Source organism: Fundulus heteroclitus, chromosome 15 (genome assembly GCF_011125445.2).
Source record: "Fundulus heteroclitus isolate FHET01 chromosome 15, MU-UCD_Fhet_4.1, whole genome shotgun sequence".
Lineage (NCBI taxonomy): Eukaryota > Metazoa > Chordata > Actinopteri > Cyprinodontiformes > Fundulidae > Fundulus > Fundulus heteroclitus.
The window spans coordinates 14,925,267-14,945,963 of NC_046375.1; the positions used below are offsets into that span (position 1 = coordinate 14,925,267).

A 20,697-nucleotide genomic window follows, 5' to 3' on the forward strand; every position below is an offset into this window, starting at 1 on the left:
AAAAAAAAGGATACAAAATAGTAACTTTTCCATGTATCTTCCCATTCATCCATCCATTGTCTTCCGCTTATCCGAGATCAGGTCCAGCAGAGAAACCCAGACATCCCTCTCCCCAGCGACATCCTCCAACTCATTCTGGGGGATCCCAAGGCGTTCCCAGGCCAGCCGGGATACGTAGTCCCTCCAGCGAGTTCTGTGTCTTCCCCGGGGTCTCCTTCCAGTGGGATGTGCCCGGAAAACCCCCAAAAGGAGGCGCCCAGGTGGCATCCTGATCAGATGTCCAAAACATCTCAACTGTATCTTCCCAATGGCTTGTATTTGTCACTATACATATTATTCATTAGTTTAGTTTCAATTTTATCCACTTGTTATCAACATTATCCATTGTATATACCCACCTATCCTTGCACCAGGATCGCATGTTGCTAGTGCGAACCTCCAGCTCATGGGAAGAGGTGGAGTGTAGCCTGGAAAGGCCGTCAGTCCACCACAGGGCAACACAGAGACACACAGGAGAGACAACCATATATCCCCATACTCATACCTAAGGGCAATTTAGAGGAACCAGGTAACCTAACAGTCATGTTTTTGGACTGTAGAAGGAGGAGAGAACCTTTGCATGCGTGAGGAGAACATGCAAACTGCTACAGAAAGAACCCATGACAGGATTTGGGTCCATGATGGGATTCAAACCCTCTTGAACCTAATTAGCGCTGTTGCTGCAAGTCCACGGTTCTAACCACTTCCCCACTGAGCAGCTCACATCACAATGAATCCATGAGATATAGTAAAATCAATTCAGCCAGCTTTAGAAAGTCAGGAAATGTTTCGGAAAGTTTCCCTTAACAATTGAAGCAGTCATCAAATATGCCCAACTTCACAAAAAGTATTTTGCTGCTTAATATAAACATTTGGTAGCTTTGTCTTTTCTGTCAGCTCAGCATCTCTTCAGACGCCTAAGCTTAAAAACCAGGAAGCTGACACTTTATCCACCATTATTGGTTTGAAACTGTAGGTCAAACAGAGCCAGACAATGACCAGAGTCGAACCCAACTGCTGTACAGAGCACACAGACACCCACATCCCAGTACCTCTGCAGAATGCAGCCGGGGGCCTCTTCTCAACACAGCAATGCGGAGAGAAAAAAAACAGTCGTAACCTCAGTTAAACATTCTAAGGAAATAAAAAAAGATAAATTTTTAGTTGACAGAGCCTGAAGATGTTGACTGATTATCACTGTCGACATATTTGATTGTACACACTACTTGCAGCCGCTCTTCTGTGAATTACAACAGTTATTTACAGGTAAGCCCAAAATTATTCTCCTTCAGGATGTTCTGGTGGAGAGCGTAATTCACAGTCCCATCAATTAAAGTGAGATCTCCAACTCCTGGAGCAGCGCAGCAGTCCCAAACCACCATGCGCACCATCACGATATCATGTTCTTTTGTGAGAGGCTGTGTTGGCTTTATGTCAGATGTCACATTCTCTAATAAGTTCCGCTTGTTGTTTGTTCAATCCAGAAAATATTTTCCCCAAAGTCTCATCAGGAGGTGTTTTTTTTTTTTTTTCCAGCGGATGTAAACTGAGTGTTTGTGTTGTTTTTAGTCAGAAGTGATTTGGTGGTTGGAACTCTACCAATGATGCTAATTATGCACAGTCTAGAAGTGTGGACAAATCAGTGCCCAGATGTTGTTACATTTCCTGCCTCACCAGCCGTGATTAGTGAGCTGTAATCCAGCTGCACCGACGCTTTTATTTTGGCTTTTTTATTTTGGAAAACGCTCGTTCACCAAATCTAAGTTTCACCGCTAAACACTTTGAGACTGACAGTAAAAAGGAGAGAGGACATTCACTGACTGCACCAGCCTTCACAAAACTGCCAGCTTCCTTTCAATACGTCTGTGTTCTGCTATAAGGAAATAAAAGTCCATTAGTCTTATTATGTCCGACTTGGTGCTTATCAGAAACCGTGGCCCTTCACATCCTGTAGCGTGCAGTGTGATTTCAAAGTGGCTGGATGTAAATTTAGCTCCGCGAGTGCGTGTGGAGCCCTAAGCGCCCTGAGGGTAAACATTCTGCTGGCAAAGGGAAATGAATTTAATCGACTTGTTTAAGTGGGTGTACATGCATCTGAAAAAAAAAAAAATTGTCTATGCACTAAATCTGGTGTAAAAAAAAAAAAGAGCCACTGGTATCAGTTATGACAAAAGTGCAGTCACTGAACAGAAAGTTGTGTTGTTGGATTTCTGTGGCTGCATTGCATGGTATACCTGTTTTAAAGTGGATGAAGCAGAGTTGGGACCGAGGGTCTAGACAAATAGCAGAACTCCCCACTCATGCACCCTCAAACTAAATGTAGTAATTTTCTGCGCCAACTTGAGCAACACTATACATTTGGTGACTTACACGAGCTATGTGGCTAATCAATGGCATAACCACATAACCTGTTGATGGTTCTGTGCAGACAACTCATAAACCAACCAGATAGACAACCTACTATCTCTTTCATTGAATCGAATGTCATGCAAACACCCTTTCATCAGTTGACAATGCAATGGAAATCACGGTAACATTTGTAAATTGCGTCACCCATCATACAAACAATTTGAAGACAACCACTCCTTTACAATGCTGCCAGTATTTGTGTATATAGGAACAAAGCTGCAGCGACACAGTTCAGAAAGCATACAAAGTCTAAAACTTAGATTTGTTTGTGTTCACTGAAGTTTCACCGGGAGCAACCCCCAAGATTTCCAAACCAAACTGTTTAACCAAAGATCTGCAGCTTTGGTTAAACAGCTAAGAGTTCAGCCTCGTCAGCCCATCTGATTGAATGCCAAGTGAGTTATTTCCACTGGCTGACCTGAAACCTGGCTAGCAAATCCAGGGACAGCCTTGGATAACAAAATTAACCTTGTTATTGTGCCTATGTCCCAGAAGAGACACTTGTAATAATTCTACCACCACGTCATATACAGATGCTGCTATTTTTTGTGTTTCTGAAATTCACTGGATAGCGTCGGCCAAGTAAACTGTCACCAGTCAGGTGACAGTTCCCTGGAGCCGAGAACAAATGGTGAATGAACTGAACTAACAATATGCGTGTCCAGTCATGCCGACCAATCAAAGCCTTTTCTACCCTAGTGCCGCATTCATCCAGCCACACGAACATCGATACATAGATTGGTAGGTGCCTTCAGTGTAAATGCAGATCGTACTCAAACATAAAACACAGGTATAAATGTTGTGGCACTCATCAAAGAATTTTCTATAATTTCATAATCTTTTTTATTTTATTTTGTATTTCATTTTCTGGTTTTGCCATGGCTTTTTCAATGAATACCTTGAAGGGTCTAGGTGATTTGCTACTGGGTTTGTCAGTGTAGTGGCTTATAATGCAATGCGGTTTTGGGACCAGAGAACGCTGTAAAACTGCTTCTTTTCAAAAATGAATAGCAAGATATTTGAATGTGGAGGATGGCAGTGACTCCTCTCTCTCTGCTGTGTCTAGGATGCTCTTGTAACTTTCACAGTGGACCATAGTTTAGAGTTTTTGATCTGAGGTTCAGTATTGTTGTTGTTTTTTTTTTTTTTTTTCAAATCAGCAACCATCCATCCATCCATTGTCTATATAGCCTCTTAATATTGCAGGGTTGCGGGAGGACTGGTGCCTATCTCCAGTGGTCATTGGCTGAGAGGGACACCCTGGACAGGTCACCAGTCCATCTCAGCATCAGCAATCAATCTTATATTGTTAATCTCAAAAATTGAACATTTGTCATTCAGGCGTACAATATAAAAAAAAACCTCTTACAAACACATTTACTTTTATACAGTAACATGATATAAGCATACATTTTATAGTTTTACCCTGCATGAGGAAGCAAGTGAAACATGGAGTGGCTCTTGTTAGTGAGGTTATGGTCCAATTTTTCAGTCAGAAAGGTTACAGGCTTGGTAAAACTTTACAAGACTATACATCCCACATGTCATTTTAAAGAAGGCACTTCTAATTGGCTTTCCCTTTTAGATCCACAGACGGTGACCTTCATTCATATAGTATATGTTAAACATGTAGGTGATACCTGCTTAGCATAAGCTGAAAACATGGCTGTATAATGTGACACAACTTTGGAAACCTTAAAGAGCAGTGAGACGTCTCTGTGGTAAAGCAAGTGAAACTCCTGGAAATAAACAAAGATCTCGCATATGATAGGTCATTGGTGAGGGAGTGAAGTTGTCTTGTTCCATCTGGCATTTAGCAGTCTGTCTGAAAATGTCATGGAATGCCAGATTTCACCTCTGGACATATCGGTGCGTCTTAAATTGCCCGGAACTATTGATCCCCAAAAAGCTTCTTTTTTTTTTTGCCTATCTAGCCCTCTTGATTTCTTCCTGCTGTAAAGTTTCTAAAAAGAGAACATCACACCTGAATTTCCTTGCACATCAGACCTCGGTCAATTTTTTATTGTTTTGTTGAAATATTGACCGGGTAGCAGAGACATTCTTGGTTAGGGTTTGTAAAAGTAAAATGTGTCAATATCATATTTAACCTTCTAAGATAAAGGAGAAAAAAAAAGTCAGACTTGTGGGTACTGTTTTTGTCAGCCACATTTTTATTACCCTTCTTTTTTGCACCCCAGTGAAGAATCCACTAGACTTAAGCCCCAGTTTTTCTGAGGTTAAACTCTCTGCCACAATGCTAAAAATAAGCCTCATCTTGCAGTGGAACACACGCTACCCAATAATAATGGAGCTTAAGATCAGGCAACTCTATGCAGACACTATGCTGACTGGGCTGATAAAAGTTCACTCACCTCATATACTGGATGCTTGCAACTGAAAGTGAAACTTATGGCATACATTTGTTTTCAGATTAACTCAACTAATAATTATCTGGCCCGTCTGAGGGCACTCATAGAGCACTGAGATGTTATTTTGTGAAATGTGAAAAAAAAACAATTACACAAAAAAAGGACATGTGTTAGATGCAGCCGGACACTGTGGATTCCACAACCTTGATCCTAGTATACATGCACTAATCAAACAGGGAACACATCAAACTTGCCACATTAACTTCAAAGACATGATAAGACTTGATGATCCAGAACATCTGTGTCTTTCTTTCCCACTTTTCCCACTGTGTAACATGCAGACTTTGAAGCATACATACGTAGAAAGAGAGGAAACAGGCTCTTTTGTCAAATTAACGTGTTTATTACTAACATTACTGGGGGATTGGCTGTCCCAATAACTAATTGACTGGCAGATTAGAACACAGAAAAATGTTACCATCTTTATTGGAATAAAAGTTTTGTTTTGTAACAACATAGCCCATATAAATCTCATATCTGATTTGCAGGACTGAAACAATGCCTCGTTTTTCCTTTACTTTGGTTCCTACAGGGATCTTGTGTCTCACCTTTAGGTACAGAACTTAGATCCTTGGCCAATTTAAAGGCTGGCTGCTGCTTTCTAGTCTATTTCTGTCCTTGCTGCTCCATTGTCATCGGTTGACTGCCTTCACATCAAGTGCTGGATTTATTTGGCTACTTTGCCAGCTCGGGCAGATAAACCCTGCAGCTACAAACTAGTCTACAGTAGCTGGACTCAGTGTTAAGATAACTACAAAGCACAAGAGCTGTCATTTGGATTTTAAGTTTTTTTTTTTCTCTTCACATCCAGAGTTTTGCCACTATCTTTGTTTGAGTAGCTAAAAAATGTGTTTGATACATGATAGATTGAGCCAATACTGCTGTATTTCTGTCTCAATTTACTTTCCTTGGAGTTTTTGCTATACCAAAGCTTTGATTTAAAGTTTATTCTGTGTCCAAAGAAGATAATGATCTTGATAAGCTGTAAAAACACAAAGTACATTACACTCTTCCTTGGCCACACGCAACAAGCTTTGTGATTATCTTTTAACAAAAAAGAAGAAATGATAGGATTTTAATTACATGAGTAGTGCAATGGTATTAGCTGTGTGCACTCAGTTTCATGATATTACACAAGGTGGCTGTTAATCCTGAAACAAGTTCAAATATCCTGAAAGTACACATGATTGAGTTTTTAATCAGCTCACAACAGAGGTTTTTTCCCCCCCTAATAGCTATTTTAAAATTACAGCCAGCATTGTGAAAAAAAGAAGGAAATTATTTTGGCTGGTTCGCCTTTTTATTCACAAGACAAAGCAGGAAAACAAAGCTTACATATTGTTTTCTTTTTCCTTTTTTCTCTTTTTTTTTAGAAGTTCATGAATAGCGCTACAATATTTGGGCCAACTTCAGTCATTTTATGTGTCAGACTTTTACCCCCTACAGAAAGCTGCCTGAACAATCGTAGTTTGGAGAATAAGGAGAAGTTGTCACTGGGGAGTGAAATCATTCCCAGCCTGTTCAGCAACCATGGCTGTGGGGTATCAGGAAACATATCAGAAAACATCCAATATATAGAACTATGCAATTTACAATGTTGTTGGTGAATGGCGGGCTAACAATATGACTTGCAAAAAGTAAACAAACAGTAACTTACACAGTGTGTTTTTCTGCTTTGGGTTCTTGCCAATGAAGCAAAATAGCATTGCTCAGAAGTGCTCTAATACGTAGGGTTTTTATGGAGAGTTTCTTTTGCATCAAGTGTTTAAACTAACCACATACCAGGGGTGCAGCAAAATGTCTAGCTCACTAGGCGGTAGTTCCGGTTAGATCAGAGTACGTGTTTTAGATTGTGACCTACAGATGATTAGATGCAGTTCAGATTTCTTACAATGGTGAGATTGGTCTCTGGTTTGCTGCTGACATCAAGCTTTGAAACAAATGAAAATGCTGGCATCATTTGCCAAAGTTGTCAGACTAACCATAAATCGTTGGTATCCTGTCTGTCTCTCTGTCACCATTTCTTTTGTCAAAGGGAACCCAGCATGCTGCCGCATGAAGAGGTGGGAACCTTTTCATTGGTTATGAGAGAGAGTGCTGTTGGGCGTTTGGGCCAGTCTAGTCTTTATTAGCTGACTCTGTCAACACAGCAGGCAAACAACTCAAAATCCACTTCCTTTCATACCTAAACATTTGTCTCAAACATAGATACACTGCTGTTTGGGGAGGTTGGGAGACTGAAAGCTCTCTACTTCATCCAGTTCTGTAATAATAGCTTATACCAAGGATTTCCAAAGTGTGGCCCGGAGACCATTTGCGGCCCTTGGACAGATTTTTTTTTTGGGGCCCCAAACTGCGGTTCATGTATGATACAAATTTGGCCTACTGGAACTGGTGGTTGATGCAGATGGAAAATTTTTATTTGTAATTAGCGTAAAATTATTACTGACCAATTAAAATCTTCTCACGATGGGAAATGTGAAGTACAACACAAAGCTTTTTGAGTTCTCTTTCATTTTATAGATTATAAATAATCATATTTTGGTTAGGTTTCACTGAGTTTAAAGGCTGATAAATTAAACAAATGTCCCAGATGTTTAAGAGAAGTGTATGTTGTATTAAAGTCAAAATTATGCATATAATCCTTTTCAATAAACATACAAACAGACTGAGTGCATAAATATGGATTTAAAAGTGTAACTTAAAAACATCTCTCTTTTGTCCAAACATTTGTTCAAATAGTTTGCCTTATTTCTTTCAGTACCATTTCCTCAACTGTGTTTACATTGGCACTTTGTTTCTTCCCCTTTGTTTTATGTATAATACTTCTTTATAAGAGCTGCTTGTGATAATAAATGTCAATTTTGTTACACACGGGTAATACACTTTGTTACATAATCTTGTTTATCATGTTGCGGTTGAACCCCTATTAACAGAGGTGTTTGATTTTTATATGTTTAACTTGTGGCTAAGAATGCCCCCTAGTGATGCGGAAACTCGAACAAGTGCACACAGAAAATTAGTCACACTACACGTGTCGCTCACTTATGTGTTAATGGAGGGAAGTGTTTGTGATTAAAAAGGCACAAAAGATGGTTGAGTGTCTAATTTTAGATTCTCTCTTTCTCTTTAGGTACATTCGCACCATGTACCTTGGGATACAAAGTCACCGGCAGAAGGAGAACCAGAGGCGCTTTTATTGGGCTATGATGTACGAGTATGCTGATGTCAACATGCTGCGACTGCTGCAGACCTTCTTAGCAAGCGCCCCTCAGTTGGTGCTGCAGCTCTGCATCATGATCCAGAGCAACAAGGCCGAGTGGCTGCAGTGTAAGGGGTTTTCATGATTACTATTAACATGACAATTGTCTGAATTGTCTTGTTTGCACTATGTGTTGTATTTTAGTCATGTTTTTTTTGTTTGTTTAGTTGCATTTTATGATTATTTCATTTAGTAACTATTGCTTATACAGCTTGTGTATGGAAGTATTGTGTAAATGTGACATGCACAGATGGAGCAGCACTCCTAATTTAATTATTGCTTGCTATTAATAACAATAAAGCCTAACATTCCTTCTTTTTTTTCATATAAGCCTTAGTTGCTGATTAGAGTTGTGGTGCTTTTACAATCAAGAAAAAAAAAAAACACTGTGTGTGGTGTCTGTGTTTCTCTTTGGTTTTACCACGTTCTATCCGGCTCCCAACATTCATCACTGTTGTTATAGAACCTGGTTTTATAACTCTAGTTTCCTCGTTCAATACAGTTCCCAGAGGAAAGCAGCTCAATCATAACACGTGATACCCCGAGTGGATTGGGTGCCTATAGAAATTCCATCAAGACATTTGCTGTGATGCTCCATGTTGCTGCTCTGCAGTAAATCCTTTCATTTTTCATTCAGTGATGACATTTTGCTGGCTCCACTGTTATAGATGTTTTACCGAAACCGAATTGGTCCACTAAAGGCACTAAATAGACATTGTGTTGACTGGATGATGTGTGATGATCTCAGCAATAACAGATGGATTGCTTGGGCTAAAATAAAATCACTTTTTTGTGAAAAAATCTTTCCATTTCAGCTATTTTCAGACTTTTAAGTCACAGTAATTACTCTTACATGTGCGTACAGTAAGTACTCTTTTCCTTCTCCATTATAAAGAAAATGCATGTAAATACAAGTAAAGGAGAAAAGCCAGACCAAGATAGCTGAGAAATCAGCTGAAAGTAGATTAAAACAGCTGATATTAGGGTTGAAAAGCCCAACTTGGACATCAGTGAGTAACACAATGGCCAATCGAGACAAAGGTAGTGATAGCAAAGTCCCCCTATCAAATATGAGTGCATAAAGTTTATAAAACAGATTTATCCAGTGTGGTGTAGAAACTGTTGGAGACTTAACAAACTGGCACCTTACGAAGGAATTTAAAAGCTCAAACAGTGTAATTGGAAACATAAATGCAATTACTGTACATTGATTGTGCAAGTCTCCCTTTTCGCCAAATATGCAAAATGCCTTCTACATATAACTGTGCTAATGTAACGTAGCAGTTAGGGATAAAAACCAACAATCAACGTTACAATTAATTGTTGATTATTGGTTTATTAGATTAAAGGTTGTTCTAACTACCAGAAAGCGTCCGCTTTCTTCGCCTTATTTCAGTTTTGTTGTGTGGTCACCATCCAGAAGCGGGACCGCTGCCAAAGAAGTCGTAAAAGAAATAATCATGGCAGACACACGCCAGAACAGGAAGGTGAAATATTCCAAATGGAGTCCAGGGTGGGATTATTTAATGACAACAAGGATACAAAATGCACTTTATGTGGATCTGTTTTTAAATCTAAACACTCAACAAACTCTTTATGTTACCACCTGAGTAGTGCCCATTCAGCCAGGCTGCATGGCAAAGCAGCATCACCATCTCAACCAAACCTTACTCATGTGCTCAAAGGCGTGGGTGTTATTTTTTTGTTATTTGGTTAGTATTTAATACAGGTGGCACAATAAATCATTAAAATATAATGATATCCACTCTTTTTAAATTCAGAATATTGAAGAAATTTTTTTTTGCCCTTCTAGTTATGGAAAGAACCTTGCGATACAAAAGAAAATCCATTTTTTTAACAAAATGGACGCATGTCAATTAATCATTAGCTGATCAATGTGATCAATTAACTTCAGATTAACTCATTAGTCGATAATGTTATGTCACCATTCGAACTCTGTAAGTCAAATTACGCGTATTTTTCTCAACATGTTGTTTAATCCAAAAAGTCACCTGAAGCTAATGTTAAACAGATAATTGTTAGATTGAAAGGTAAAATACTCAGGCAGCATCTGCAGTCAAACATTTTCTCTTTACTTGGTTCAAATATATAGAGAAAAATATGCTCCGTGTTAAATTTGATAAAAGATTTTCTTACCTGAAAAAAACTGTTGTGATTTTGTCCCTTGGGTTTTGGTTGGTTATCCCCTTAAATCCAAGATTACAGTTATTTCATTTTACTGGGGCAAGAAGGGTTTACTACAGGGACAGTGTGTTTTTATGGATGAGGAGCAATCGGTCCTATACCTACGTGTGTTTACTTCCACGGTTTACTTATGTATGAGTGTCTTTCGTACATGCTCCTTCTCTGCTTTTGACCTTGTGTGTGTGTGTTTCCATATTCCCAGGTCTTTCTGCCACGTCCTCCCTTCTGTCCCTGGCCTGGGTGCTAGCCTCCTACCACAAACTCCTCCGTGACTCGCGGGATGACAAGAAGAGCATGAGTTACCGTGGTGCCCTGGTGCATCTGTTCTGGCGCCTTTTCACCATCTCTTCGCGGGCGCTCTCCTTCGCCCTTTTTGCCTCGGTTTTCCATATCTACTTTGGCATTTTTGTGGTGCTCCATTGGTGCGCCATGGCTTTCTGGGTCATCCATGGCGGCACCGACTTTTGCATGTCCAAATGGGAAGAAGTACTGTTCAACATGGTGGTGGGCGTGGTCTACGTATTCTGTTGGTTCAATGTACGCGAGGGTCGGACGCGCTGCAGAATGGTGACCTACTACACCGTTGTGTTGTTGGAGAACGCCATCCTGACCTCACTTTGGTACGCGTACCGCGACCCAGCCACCACTGACGCCTATGCCTCCTTTGCCATCTGTGGCGTCTTCCTGTGCTTTGCCTCAGGTGTGGCCTGCATGATTCTCTACTATGGGGTCCTACACCCCATGGGCCCCCGACTGAGGATGTTGGCCAGCTCCTGTTGTGCTGAGCTGCTATGGGGCCTCCCATTACCACCTGAAGCTGAGCCAATGGCTCCCACACCAGGGCCTCGTGGCTCCCAGGCTACCCCTACAAGAGGCGTGGCAGGGGAAGAAATGGGGTTAGACGAAACAGCTACTGACACATGCCTTCCAGTTTTCCAAGTGAGGTCTACAGAGCCTGTAGACGCAGCCGGCAGGCCCATCCCGCCTGAGGGCCCGCTTATTAAAATAGACATGCCCAGAAAACGCTACCCAGCCTGGGATGCACACTTTGTTGATCGACGACTGCGCAGGACCATAAACGTGCTGCAGTTTGTCAGCCCCAATGCGGTGGGAATCAGGTACAGGGACGGTCCACTTCTTTATGAACTTCTACAGTACGAATCCTCCCTCTGAAGGCCCTTCACACGGTTCTGTCCCCACCCTTTACACAGATTGATGCACATGCATTTCGTTTCTCCTCAGAAGTGTCATCTTTCCATTTTTCTCTCGGGCTCTCTTCATCACTCCTCGATGATCTGAAAGTTTTCCAGTTTTCCAGGACGTGATTTTGGCAACCAAAAACCTGACAGAACAGACTAGACAGACATTCAAGAATTATTTTTGGAGAAAAAAAAAAACAGATAGTACAGAGAGAAAATTATGAACGTTACAGTATCCTATTTGATAAATATATATATATATCTATATATCTATAAATATATATGTCTCAGATAAATCTCTCTATACTGATATAGGAGGCTTCTAAATGAGTGTGTAAATAACATATGAATGTTTCATTATGAAATGTGTTTATGTGTTATACTGTGTTGGTGATTCAACCTGTGGATATTTGTGAAGGGCATGTTGTCTGTCTCTCTGACGTGGGACTGGTGCAAAGCCTGTTGGGAATGATGGAGAGTCTCTGAGGGGCCAGGTCTTTGCACACCCCAACATTTACTGCCATCTTCTTTTTAATGTAAAGTCCTGAGCTGATGAATCAAAAATATATCTAGGACCAATATATGATACTAAAAAAATAACAAAACAAAAAAACACCTAAGAGATATAATTTGGCATGTTTTTTTCCCCCCAAATAAGTTTTCTGTTCTTCAGGCAAATTGTGTTTTTCTTTTCAAGAAAGATTCCAAAATAAAAAGGAAAATGCATCGAAACGTGAATAAGCACACTGACCTTTAATCTGTTCCGCTCAAGCTCTTTTAATTTTCTTTTTTTTTAACAATGCAGACTGCCCTCTAGTGGAGGCGAGCTGTAACAGATTGCCTTATATGACACAAATCATCAGCACAAAATTCTAAACAAACCATTTAATATATAAAAAAAACATGAGTAGCAGAAAAGAAGCACATTACCCCCTTTTTTAATAAAGGGATTTTAGATATTTATTTAAGAGTGAAAAAGTGCAAGTGCATAATTATTTGCTAATGTTTGCAGACAAAGACAGCCTTAAGGGATTCCTCCACCATTCCCTTTTGAATACTGGAAAGTACAAACTCCCTCTTTTGTTATAAAAATGTTATTTATTTAGTACTAGTAGTCACTTGATAGGTGAAAAGACTTCTTTAAACTGACATTTGAGATATTTCTGCACTACCATAACTTCATTCTCAACATTTATAGTCATTGACAGAACCCTCTTTTTTAGATTATCTCAATCCTCCAGCGTTAAAAAGGTACACGACTTACCAACTGTGTGCCCTTAAAGAGGTGATTACCTTACGTACCTTGTGTGACTGCTCTGGCACTTGCTTGAAACTAAGCCAAATTAAATCTTAAAGTACTGTCCGTCCCCCCCTCAAGGAACCAGTTGAATGGGTCAGTGCAATACTGTGCCATCGTACTGGCATGCTGTACAGCGATTATGAAGTTAAGGAAATTCTCATTGTTCTGTGTGAGCTCTCCACCACTGACACCCCAGGAACGACCACGATCCTCACAGTCTATCTCAAAAAAGAAAAGAAATATATATAAAAATGTATGTATGTCTGTATGTCTACATGATACCATGCCTTCTAAGTCTAAGGAGCTTCACTAAAATTACCACAGAGGGCTAACTGAAAAATTCATGAGAACAATGAATGCATTTCATATTTCATTTCATTTATAAACTCAATGGGCCATGTGAATTTTTACGATGTTGTGTTGGTATGATTTTTAGCATGGTATTGACACAGCCACAAATAAAACCCAGCGGGGGTTTACCAAGAGCCCTTTACAACTCAGAGGTCCGTCTTTCCCGACTTACCGGCGTTCAGCAAAGCTGTGGCCTTGTCTGCCTGCTAACACTGTACTGTAAAAAGCAGATGCCCTGTAAGTGACGGACAAAGGTCAAAGAGGGTTCTTTTTGCCAGGGATGGAAAAGAACATGAGGACAGATCACTCTACAGGGACTGATCAGATAACGTACGGCTGTGGGCGGGCACTCGCCCCGGCCACAGACCTTTCCGACGGTTCTGTTCTCTTGCCGAATGTTCGGCTCCATCCTTGGTTGCTGCTCCGCCCTCTTTCCCGACTCTACTGTTCAGGGCCTTGGCACACTCCTGCAAAAACACTCTCTGATCAACGAACGACGGGGCTGAGGCTTAACAAACAGAGATCCTGACATGAGAACTTGCAATGAGGTACACTGCCATGACTAAACGCTTCAGTATCAGGCCGGGGTCCACCACCCTTTCAGCCCTGAGTTATTAGAGGACTGTTGGGTCAGCAAGGGTGGCGCAAACAGTCAGCACATCGGATAAATGCACATCTGTATGCAAACAATTAAGTTCTTCATTATTTCATATTAACTAGAGTAGTGTATCTGCTTCGTGAAGGAACAGCCATGCTAATAGATAGCGGATTAGTGATTAAGAAATATTGTTACGCTAAAAAGCAACATAGCCAATAGAGGTGTTCCTCAGGACCAACAACCAAGACCACTGACCAAGCTGACTCAGGGGTGTCTCAATGCAGTTCTCATCCCCAGGCGCATCCTTTAGGGTCTGGATCATTTGTTTTCCTTACATACTTTACTTTCCTGGATCACTCCTCGGCTGGGATTGTACCTCTCAGTTCCGGTTTGCACTTTTTCTTTCACGACGACTTGTTTTTAATTAGACAAAGGCCCTATTTTGTGGTAGTTGGCTGCCTGGCAGGCAGCGCCTCCTTTCTAAACACTGCTGACCTTTTCCATAGGTGGACACATGTCCAAATCAGGTGCAAATACACTGTGACTCATTCTTATGTTCCCTGTCTGTCTCTGTCTAGGTGGGGATAAGGAGTTAAAAGGGCGGTGACGGGCTGTACAACAGTATTACATAGCTCCACATACCAGATTACGTTAGACTGGGCTGGATCTCATTTTACGGTGCTTGTTGTATATTGCGGAGTATTTATGCTTGCGTAACTGTAATTTTAATAGACGTAACAGTAAAATGATTCATTTTAAAGACTAGAAAGAGTGTAAATGTTCAACTCAAATTTTTGATGACACATAGAGCATATTTTATGTATTTCTACCGTGCAACCATCATTCTAGCACATTGTGTAACCAATTATTTTAGCCAGATAATAAGTGGGTTTTGTTTAGTTCTTTTTATACCTTTCCTGTTATCTTTAAATTATACACGGGTCTCAAGAGCTAAGCTAGATTCAATGAACTTAAGAAAGTTTATCTGCAGTCAAACACAGTATTTAGGATGAGGCACATTATACCATTGCTAACTTCATCAAGAAATCCCCTACAGAGATCTCAAGTCAAGATACTTTTTCAATTTTTCCCGATGGCCATAAAAACACAGCAAAAGCATCTGAACAGTAAGTTTGTTCGTCTCAGTCCTCGTTGTGCCTTGTTACTTTGGGTGCTTCAATCCAGCCATGGCAGCCAGGTACGCAAACAGCGATGCCAACTATTTGCTTTCTTTTCATGTGCCAATTTCCTTACCGAGATGACAAGATGGAGCCGGTCAACGTTTACTGCGCCTTGCAAAAGTGGCCGCGTCCCTTCAAGCTGTTTCACCTTTTGTGAGGCCCAGCTACAGACTGCAATGTATTTCCATTGTGTTTTATCTGATAGACCAACAGAAAGTATTGTGCAGTTGTTAAGTGGGAGAAAAAAAAAATCATGTTTTATAAAGACATTTTCAAAAAAAAAAAGTGCTGCATGCATTTATATTCAAGCCGTATGAGTCTATTTGTTTCAGATAATTTTTTTCTCTGCAAGTTGTTTTTTTTTTTGGGAATGTTTGTGCCAGCTTAGAAAATCTTGAGACTGACATTTTTGCCCATTTTTTCATGTGAAATAGCCCACGCTTGGTCAGATTGGATGGAGAGCATCAGGGAGCTTCAGTTTTCAAGTTTTCCCAAATATTCCCAATTACTTTGTTTTAAAGGGGACGTATCATGCTTTTTAAAGGTGCCATGACATCCCTGTATAAACCATTCCATATAGTTGAGATTGCTGCATTTGTAGGCTGTTTACTTGATGGTGTGCTCTGATTGGAGAATATGATTTACGTAGAAAGACAACCCACGTAGAGAGATAATCCATTTTCTGATCTGACCATTTTTGAGCAAAGCAACAAAGCTGACCGCCACTGAGCAGGTGCTTTGGTATTCCCATTTGACATTCACACGGCCTCATCAGTGCACAACAGGTCATACAATACCCCAAAACCTCAGAAAATGAAATTTGTTGTCATGGCCCCTTTAATGCCTTCCTTTTTACACTGAAATCATTCAGTTGTGGTCTATATAAAGTGGAACTATGATGCTTTGGTCTGAATTCCGCAGTATTGTAGTTCTATAGGCCCCTTTTTTCCCCTGTTCTGATTGCGTCTGCGGGCAACTCCTTTTACTGTGTTCTCTTCAAATGCCAATGACACCCAGCCCCCCTCCAGGTTGCAGAGCGTTCCACTAAACCCCGTTTGGCCATTTTTGTAGTATGTAGGGGCGTCATTGATTGTGTGGGTCAATACACCCAACAAACAAGTGATTTATCTTAGGTGCTTCAGCATCCTTCAGCTTGGACTACGAAATTACGGCAAGAAATTAAAATGGTTGGATTCTCAAAATTGGTTAGCCAGACGTCCATGACCTTGTTTGGCAGCTCCGCAGCAATTACTGTGATGTAACTGTTCAAAAAAGAGAATGGAAATAGAGAAAACTGAAGGGATTGAAAACTATGATCCAAACAGAATTTAAGACTATTCAAGTTTTTTGCACTCATAGAGACTCCAAGTACATGACAAAATGTATGTTAGGGCTAAAAAAGTGGATTTTGCACAATATGTCCCCTTTAACCCTTGACTAGGTCATAATAACACATGATTATGCTTTGATTGAAACTAATGTAGCTCCGGCTATACGTTTAGGGGTTTGCATCCTGCTAAATGGTGAACCTCCACTCTTCTGGAGCCTTTAATAGGTTTCTATTGCCCTGTAATTAGCTCGATTCACAGCATGATGGTACCACCGCCATGTTCATTTCGGTCTTATCTAACCAGAGCACTTGTTTTCACATGTTTGCAGAGTCCTCAACATGACTTGTAAGAAACTACAAACACCAGTTTTGAGAAGTGCAAGCAAGGCCATTAAAATGTGTCTTGTTGACAGATTCGCCCATCTAAACTGTTTTTGGGTGTGTCAGCGGAGGAGTACAAATGCATGGCACAATTTTTCAGTTTATATTTGCGAAACATTTTAAAAAGCAATACATTTTTTTCCTTCCACTTCACAATGTTGCCCTACTTTGAGTTGTTGTGTTGCACAAAATCCTGTAAAAAATACAGGTTCCTGAGGTTTGTGGTAAAAAATCCTGAGGTTTGTAGTTGTAGTGTCACAAAATCAAAACATTTAAAATAGGAGTGAATACTTTTGCAAGGCTCTGTAGTATGGCCCCCCCGTTCATTTAGCACGTTACAACTGTGTGTTTATACTTGGCTCTAAAGCAACTTTTGGACTGTTTGTGATGGAGATTTACAACACGAACCAGCCACCGTGTTACAAACGAAATGGTCAACGATTGTTTAAGTACTTTTGTTGATGCCTTTACATCTTATTTCTTGTAGTTCTGAGTATTTTTTTTGTAGTGCCAAGAAGTAAATTTCAAGCGTGTTTGGTGTTTTGTGAGCGCGTCCTCCAGCCAAAACAACAATGCCTGTCGTTTGAATAGGAGGAAGCCGATGACAAAATGTGTAAAATAAATAAATAAATAAATGTGTCGTACTGGATTTTCTGTGATAAAACAGGTAGGTCGTTATAATGTTTTTAAAAACCCACGTTTTCTTCCACTTCCTAGCATGCCTTTCAGGGCTCGGTGTCAGGTGAGCCTCAGCATTTAGCATGTCCGTGCTCACGAGACCTTTTAATTTCTACATTGACCCGTAGCAGCAGACCATTGACGTGTTTGACCTGGTTAGTCCCACGTATCGTTTTTACCACAACAGGGAAGGATGCGGAGATGGCAAATCAATGCATTTATTTTTGTTCCTTCTGTATCTTTTGTTAAAAACCTGGTGCTGAAAAATCTACATTTAAAAAGGTGCTACCAAGGTGGACTGCATTTGTTTTATTTATTTAATTTTTTTTGGGCTTTCTGAGCGCATAGACTTGCAGTGAAACTGAGAAAGCCTGCACCTCACAAAGACAGCGGTCTTAGAATACTCTGCAGCCAGCACCTCAAATCCACACAGTTTACAGCAGAACTCAACTCTCAATGGTGCCATTTTAATTTCCCCAACCTTCACAAAAAAAAAAGAAGAAGACCACAGTTTCTTACTGCTTGAATAATGTTTATTCTACTAGGTTCAACACACAGTGTGGTTTTATTTTGCAATAAATCTGTCTGCACTAGGATTTCAATTCTTTTTCTCTGAGAGAATGAAATCGGCAGATGACAAAGTGCATCCTTTTAGCAAAAGCAAAGGAGCACAAATGTACATCTGCCGCTGGTTTTTGGGTTAAAATATGTATATATAGAATGTGATTGCTGTGTCGTAAGTTCCTGTCACCTATATGTCCTTTATCTATGTCTATCTATTTTATTTTATTTTTTTTTATTTATTTTATTGTTCTTATTCTTTCGCTATTGTAGAATCTGTTGTAATATTTTGTTCAAAATTGAATTTGATATTCCTACAAAGCAACTATGTCTTAATATTGCTGCTGAATTTTTGGAACTGTTCTGAAAAGTGTTGGGAATTTGGCTTTGTTTATATTTAATCAACTTATTGATTGTGTTAGCTTGTTGGTGTGTTCCATGAATACTCCAGGGGGGTGGTCCCTGATTTATCTGGGGTATTCCAAAAGTTAGTCATCAAATCTGCTACAAAATGTAGCGTCTTACGATTGTGGAAACATGCAGCCTATGTTGTGAGAGAAAAACATATACAAAGGGATTTCTTTGTTGTTGTCAAATATAAGATGTAAGTAAATTGTTTTAATGAATCCCCGTTTCTTTAAAAAAAAAAAAAAAAAAAGCAAAACTGATGTCCAGTGTTGTACCTGCACCCTATTTTTGGGAACAATATGAATATTATTAATAACATATGGTGCTAAAGTTCTTTTTGTATGTTTTGGTTTTTAGATGAAAAGAGAAATATTATGCTGAAAATGTAATGTTAAGCCTTACTGTAGATTCATATATCAGACTGTTCATCCCAGAAGAGAAAAAAAATAAATATAGTATTTGAAAGTGCAATATACCAGTGTGTCTCTTTTGATTGGATCAGTGAAGGGCAGCAGCTGGAACAGCATGACTGCAACGCATCAGCTACAAGATGCACAGCCGAAAGAGTTTACATGCTCCGCTAATTTTAGCAGCAAGTAACAAAAATGGTCTTCAATGCATAATAGCCTGCAAGTAGCACACTTGCAGGCTATTACTCTAAACGTTATACAATGATGTTCTCACTGAATAAAATTACTGTTTGGAAATAATCATTCCAAAATGTAATTATGCTGATGAAGCTACCCCATGTAAACCAACCAACCAGCAATTGTAGGATCTATAATATATATATATATATATATATATATATATATATATATATATATATATATATATATATATATATATATATATATATGTATATGTGCGTGTGTGTGTGTGTGAAATAGAATAATTTTGACTATTGCTGGTTGAAAAAAACAATTATTGCTAATAGAGCTGGGACATTTATGTTATAAAAACCAAATTAACCATATTCCAGCTGAAAGTGAGTGAACCAGGGGGCTAAATTGATCGACTTAAAGGGATCAAACAACAAATGTTAAAGCATATTGATAACGTTCTGTTTTGTCCAATCAGACACCAAAGGACCACCGTTTCTAATAAGGAGAGTGCAGTACTATTAATATTGCAGTTACTAATTTCTTAATAACAACAAATGCCACCATATTGGATTTTAAACCCAAGGCTGGTGATAAACCTCAGACTCTCTGAGTCACTTCATGTTTAATTTGTATGTTTGTTTGTTTTGTTTTGTTTTTAAGCTAGACCTATTCCTTGTCTTTCTAAGTACAAATGAATTGCTGCATGGGGTAAACAAGTAATTAAACCAACACAAACACCTCATACACAGCTATTCATACATTTTTTTATTTTTTTTTAACACAGTTGTTTCGATCAGATTTCACAATTATTTCAAATAAACATTTGCTCTCATTGTTTGGTTTTCTCAATGACTTAAAATAATCTGAAGACCCCTTGGTTTGGTTCCTCTTAAACCAGCTTTGGGAACCACTGACTTAGAAATCTCATGCTGTATATCATCTTCCTTAGATCATTCCTCATAATATGCCTTAGGTATCTTCACTCAGAAAAACTAACACCTGAGAAACAAAGCAAAATTTCATAAAAGTTAAAGAAAAAAGCATAGAGGAAATAAGCACTGCTTTTACTTACAACTTTTATGTTATGACTTGATTGTTTCTTTTCTCTGTTTCGGGGAAACAACTGAAAAATGAAATGAAATTAATTTCAATTCAGTTTTATCTACATTGTGCCAAGTCACAACACATGTCATCTTAAGGCACTTTACAAAGTGAAATTCAATTAAATCATCCAGACAGACTTGTCATAAAGTTTCCTCTCAAAGGAAACCGAGCGGATTGTATCGAGTCTTGACAAGAGGCATTCACTCCTCCTGAAAGAGCGTAGAGCCACGGTGGACAGTCGTCTGGATTGTTGAGCATGCATGTAGCGACCGTGGAGAGGAAAAGTCCCCTTCAGCAGGAAGAAACCTCCAGCAGAACCAGGCTCAGTGTGAACGGCCATCTGCCTCGACTGACTGGGGTTAGAGAAGACAGAGCAGAGACACAATAAGAGCACAGAAACTAAAATTTAAAAAAAGTTATAAAATAATTCAAAATGTATTGTCTGTTATTACTTGGTTGTGGTACTTATAGCAACACCTTTTATGGATATGAAAACATATTAACTTTCTATGGTGTATATATATCTTTATATATAGTTGTGGCGTACATATCACTTTTTTTCTTTTCTTTTCTTTTTTTTTTTTTTTTACATTTTTGTCCGTTTTCGTGCTCCATATACACGCAGCCTCCGTAATCTCAGCGATGCACAACTCCAAA

The 20,697-nt window shown here is 39.4% G+C and overlaps 1 protein-coding gene across 1 annotated transcript in view; it reads left to right on the forward strand.

Moving 5' to 3' along the window:
* Positions 1 to 15,215, forward strand: part of xkr6b (XK, Kell blood group complex subunit-related family, member 6b) — an 81,929-nt gene extending 66,714 nt beyond the window's left edge. The window contains exons 2-3 of the mRNA XM_012880686.3: positions 8,011 to 8,207; positions 10,547 to 15,215. Coding sequence (XP_012736140.2) covers positions 8,011 to 8,207; positions 10,547 to 11,517 — 1,168 coding nt within the window. The 3' untranslated portion in view covers positions 11,518 to 15,215. The remainder of the gene's footprint in view (positions 1 to 8,010; positions 8,208 to 10,546) is intronic.
* Positions 15,216 to 20,697: the final 5,482 nt, after the last annotated feature.